The 5,288-nt window shown below is 25.6% G+C and overlaps 1 protein-coding gene across 1 annotated transcript; it reads right to left on the bottom strand.

Annotated features, from left to right (window-relative positions):
* Window positions 1–1,372: 1,372 nt before the first annotated feature.
* On the bottom strand, window positions 1,373–4,498 carry LOC111282112 (putative WRKY transcription factor 75). Its single transcript, XM_022870062.2, has 2 exons — window positions 3,924–4,498; window positions 1,373–1,675 (listed from the first exon to the last, which is right to left on the bottom strand). Exons 1-2 carry the CDS (start codon window positions 4,295–4,297, stop codon window positions 1,495–1,497), a joined length of 555 nt encoding a protein of 184 aa, XP_022725797.1. The 5' UTR covers window positions 4,298–4,498; the 3' UTR covers window positions 1,373–1,494.
* Between the last annotated feature and the right edge of the window lie 790 nt (window positions 4,499–5,288).

The following is a 5,288-nucleotide window of genomic DNA, read 5'->3' as shown; positions in this document are numbered from 1 at the left end:
GCTTTTGAAATAACATGAAAATAAAACAGAACAGATCCAGAAGCTTTTGAAATTGTTTGATTCCAAAATTAACCTTCTAATTACTTTTAAATACATTGCTGATGTAGACAATCCAAACTTAATAGGGGACTACTTAAAAATAATGTAATAGATTATATCTATTTATAATTTTGGTTGTTAAAAAATAAAAAATGCAATATTAAAACTTTAAATATTTGTTAAATTTATATGCCTTACTTTGGTTGAGATTAAAAATAGCTATTTTAAAATTTTAATGCATCGAGTTTGTGACAAGCGATACATCAATTCATTGTTAATCCCACAAACTTGAAATTATTATGGAATTTTGAAGTGATTTAATTAAAATCACAAAATTTTAACTCATAATAATGAATAAATTTTGTTTTTAAATATTTTAATTGGATGAGATATGAATTTTTCAATTTATTGAATCTGTTTATTAATTTCTTATTGAATGTAAAAATAATATCATATTTTTTTAGTAATGCTTCATTGGTTTATAATTTATACTTAGCATAAAAATATCATTCTTAAGATCATTTTTTTAAAATTAAAAGAAAAATCACATCACAACACCTAGAGAACTATAATGAAATTATAGTTAGAATTTAATGTCAACAAAAATTTCAAAATCCAAATTCCATATGCTAAATGTAATTAAAGTTTCATTTGAGAGTCTAGTTAAAGTTTCAATTATAAAACGCATCTTTTGGTGCAATTGAACCATTCCACTGAACTCCAATATGGAGTTTATAAGAGGGAAAAACCTACAAAAAGTTTCTTAGGTGAAGTTTATAAAATTTTTTATTAAAAATAAGTAAAAAAAATTAAAATTAAAAATTAAAACTAATATATTGAAAAATCTCATTACATAAATCAAGCATGCAAAATTTAATAAATTTTTAATAAATTTTGATATATTTATTAAATATACATTTTTAGTAAAAATATTGACAAAAATTTTACCATTAAATAAGTATTAATCAAATTTGAATTATAAATAATATTTTTAATAAATTTTTTATATATTATTGATTTTCATATTAAACTCTATTAATCTGATTTAAATTTTTTATTAAAATTTTATTTACTCATTTCTAATAAAAAATTTCATAAATTTCATTTATGAAACTTCATGCAAGTTTTATGTCTATAAGAACTTGTTTTTTTACAGAACTGTATATCAAATCAAAATAAATAAATAAATATTTTTAATTGTAAATTCAGTACAACATATATTCTAATTACTTACTATACCGTCCTTCCCAATTACAATATGAATTTTCTCATCTATCAATGATCACTATGAATATTGAGATGATAAAAAAACCAACAGTTTTACAATCATGCATGCGAAATAATCATTTTATTTAGAATTAATTGTTCTAATTCAAGAAATAATATTATTCTACATTAATTTACGAGTATTTTACGAATATATAAAACAATATATGTCTATGCTACTTGTTGATTTTAAAAAGATGTAGCATAGATTTGCATCTGGCTCAAGATATGCTCAAAGTTGTCATTAGATTTCTGAATCGGATGTGAATGCATGCCTTCGTAAGTTGTCACCACGACTCCTTCATCCTTGGTTAACCTTTGAACCTGTTTCTTCACGCTGCATCCTTGGTGTGTACATCGATAGTAACTTCTGCAAAACAATAAACAAAATTGTAATTAAAAGCTTTAATTGTCTTATAATTAAAGGTACTTATATATGTTTTATATGCTTTCACCATTATTCCTCAAGTTTTGGTTACTTCAAATGAAGCTAATAGAAGCCAGTAAATCATATGGTATGTGTTTAGAATGTTGGAATTTTAGTTTTATGAATCATATTCAATCATTGATAACGTTAAATACCATAAAAATTTAGTAAAAAAAGAAAGAAATGTGAAATTTTTAACTATGATAGGTCATAATTTATAAAATTCTAACCATCATGACATCTACTCATGATCATGCATGGTTGTCCAAGTCAGATCATACCTGTGGTATAGTTTGACAATAGCAAAGCGTTTAAACTATATATACTTAAGAGCAAACCATATAGATATAGTATGTATAATTTGTTTAGTATTGTCGTTAGGAAAAAGAGCCTGTTAATAATTTATTTATTTTTAAAAGAATTAAATGTTAATTTCCTTATTTTATAATTAAAACATTTGTGAAATATTTATATATGTATATATTATAGAATTTATATTTGATACACTATCAGTGACTAAGTGTATAAATTTTATATATTGTCAATAAATAGGATGATACCATCTCATTAATGAAGTGAATCAGATGATATCATCTTATTAATGAGTAAGTTTTTTTAAAAAATATTAATTTTTGTATATTTATTTTAAGGGTTGATATTTGTTTATTAATGAAGTATCATCATCTGATTTATCGAAAATATATCGAATCTATATATTGACAGTATATCAAATATAAATTCTATATTATAATGAAGGTAAAAGAATTTTCAATTGAAACAAGTACATAAAGAAAAAAGATGGAAGAAAACAACATGCAAGTTCATTTATATGTGAAATAAACATGCATCAATCACCATAAGCACCTCATCAGTTCTTACCTCCGTTATGGCTAGAGGAGAGAAAAAAATAAAAAATCGATTTAAAATTATAGCATTCAATTCAATTTGAATCTGTTTTTTTCTTATTCTATCTGTATCAAGTTCGGATTGGATTTAAGATTAAGAGGTAAAAAACCAAAAAAAAAAAAAAAGAACCAAACTGAACTATATTTTTTTTTTAATTTTTATATATCTTTTAAATTTTTATAAAATAAAAACAATAATTTTATATTAAAATCTACTTAAATATATTAAAATTTTATATTAAAATAATATATAAAAATAAAAAAATAAATTTTAAAAATTTATAAATCAAATTAAACTAAATTGATAAAATTCGATTTGATTAGATCGAATGAAAATTCGAATTCGAATCAAATTTTAAAATTTTTAATATTAAATAATATTAAAAAAAATCAAATCAAATCATATGCAAATTGTTATCGGCCCTAAACATTGCAATCATTTAATGCACTACTATTTTAAGTTCCTAACTTTCCCCACTCCAGTTTGTTGTTCTAAAGCTAAACATTGATCTCATGGATTGAGAAAATTTTTTTTTAGTAGGCAAAACTCAAAAGGAATACCAAGTTACAAGGAGACCAGCCCCATCTAACACCCACGCCTTTCAGTTTTGGTCTTGGGCTGCGAACTTTCCACTTAATTTTTTGTAGTACATAAGCTGATGAGTAATTAGCAATCAAGTTAATGCTGGGTTTGGACTGATTCAAAAGTTAGATAAATTGGTATAGACAAAGTTGGTGGGGCATCAAATCACATATCAATCACAAGAACGAAGTTTTATTTGTTCTTCCTACCCATTAATATTGTCTAATTTCGGATATGAAAAAGTATCAACAGAAGTTAAATTTTAAATTCTAAAACAATTGGATAATATTTTTTAAAAATAATTATATGGATCAAATGAATTAATCTTTGCTTAATATTGTCTTGTTAGAGGGCAAAGGAAGGAGGAAACCAAGATGATCTGAAAGATCTATCAGGGCGTGATTCATACACTAATAACAGTGATGACAGACACTTTAGCTAACAAGTAATCCTAAGTAATGAGCTGATTAATTTATCCTTTCTAATTTTTTTTTTAAAAAAAGGATCAGTTGACTAAGAGACGAATAATCTACTTTTTCCATATTGTTAAGAGACATTTGCAAAATGATTAAGAATTCGTGTTGCAGTTTTGCATCTTTTTGTCATGAATTTGCATTTCGTACTGCGATCAATGAATTTGTTCTTCATTTTTCAAGCAACAGGAAAAAATATATACATCTTCAGCAAGGGGAGCTTTGCATACCTTGGAAATTTGTTATTCTTAACAGCTTTCTGGCCATATTTTCTCCATCTATAGCCATCATCAAGTATATCAACTTGGCTTCTTGTTTGAAAAGCATATCTGGGCTTTCTAATCTTTTTGTCCCCATTTTTCTTACCTGATTTCACTTCACTTTCATTCCCGGCCAAGCTGTTGCTCTCAGGAAAGCTTTTGTTCTGAGAAATGTCGTGCACATTCAAGCTGTCAGGAACTTCCATCTCTACCATCAATCCCGGTACCCCATTAACCTTGCCACCTTGGAATTCACCATAACCCAGCGAACTCGGCGTGTTTAATGACAAGGAAGACGCTGGCAATGTCGATGAACTAGGGAAAAATCCCTCAAAAATCTTCATGTTAAGGACTGAGACAAAGAAACAGAGAGAAAGCAAAAGAGACGCAGAGAGATGATTCAGCAATTATATATATGTACTACACAGTATAAAAAGAAAAAGAAAAGAAAAAGAAGAAGAAGAAGAACAACAACAACAACAACAACAACTTGAGTGTTATAAATGGTCCCAAAGGTCAGAGAGAATGCAAGAGGTAAACTTAAAACAGGAAGGCGACCCGATGGCTAGCTATAGCAGTCATCTCCCTTATGCTAGTATCGTGAACGGCACGTAAACTATATATAAATCTGTAGTGTTAGTAAAGGTTAAAGAAGCTGGTAAAACAAAGACGCTGGTATTATTTTTGTTGAATCGAGTGGGAAAGTAACGGTGGCATTGGCTAACGATTTTGCTGTAACTGATCATTTTGAATACAATATAATAATATTATTCGAAAGCAATATAATAATATAAAATAAAATTTTAATAAAAATATAATTAAATATATAAATTTAAATTATGATATAATAATTTTATATTTTATTTATATTTAATGTAAATATACGTGATATAAATATATAAATTATTAATATTATATTACGATAAAATCTAATACTTACTATATTTTGATTATACATCTTAGTTGATTAAGAAAACTTCAATTCCGTACATGTTACTTTGAGAATTTTATTTATTGTTAATAGGTAATTTACATGTAAAAGGCATATTTTTGAGATATGCTCGTTTAGTTGATCTTCTAGTAGTAGTAAATTTGGGTAGGTGAGTGGAGTCAACATTTTATTGGTCAGCATATGCGTTCTCTACTTTTATCAAATTATTTTTCTTTTTTTTTTTTTAAGACAAAAGTGTAAATAGATAAATTGCTCAATATTCTTAAAAATTGAATAAAAATATCTATGTTTCACATTGACATTTATTAAAAAAAAATATTGATATTTGAATTCAAAATTATTTACGACCAATGAACTTATTAATTAAGGGAGCTAACCCCTTT

The sequence above is a fragment of the Durio zibethinus genome, chromosome 5, assembly GCF_047325235.1.
Source record: "Durio zibethinus cultivar Kanyao isolate XHJ-2024 chromosome 5, ASM4732523v1, whole genome shotgun sequence".
NCBI classification, from domain to species: Eukaryota; Viridiplantae; Streptophyta; class Magnoliopsida; order Malvales; family Malvaceae; genus Durio; species Durio zibethinus.
Note: the sequence above shows the minus strand (reverse complement) of the source record. Positions and strands in the feature narration are given on the sequence as shown.

Excerpts from the sequence above, each read along its gene's own strand:
- LOC111282112 (XM_022870062.2), bottom strand. The coding sequence starts at position 4,297 with ATGAAGATTTTTGAGGGATTTTTCCCTAGTTCATCGACATTGCCAGCG. Across the intron at positions 1,676-3,923 it reads AAGAATAACAAATTTCCAAG|AAGTTACTATCGATGTACAC; the intron begins GTATGCAAAGCT and ends ATTGTTTTGCAG.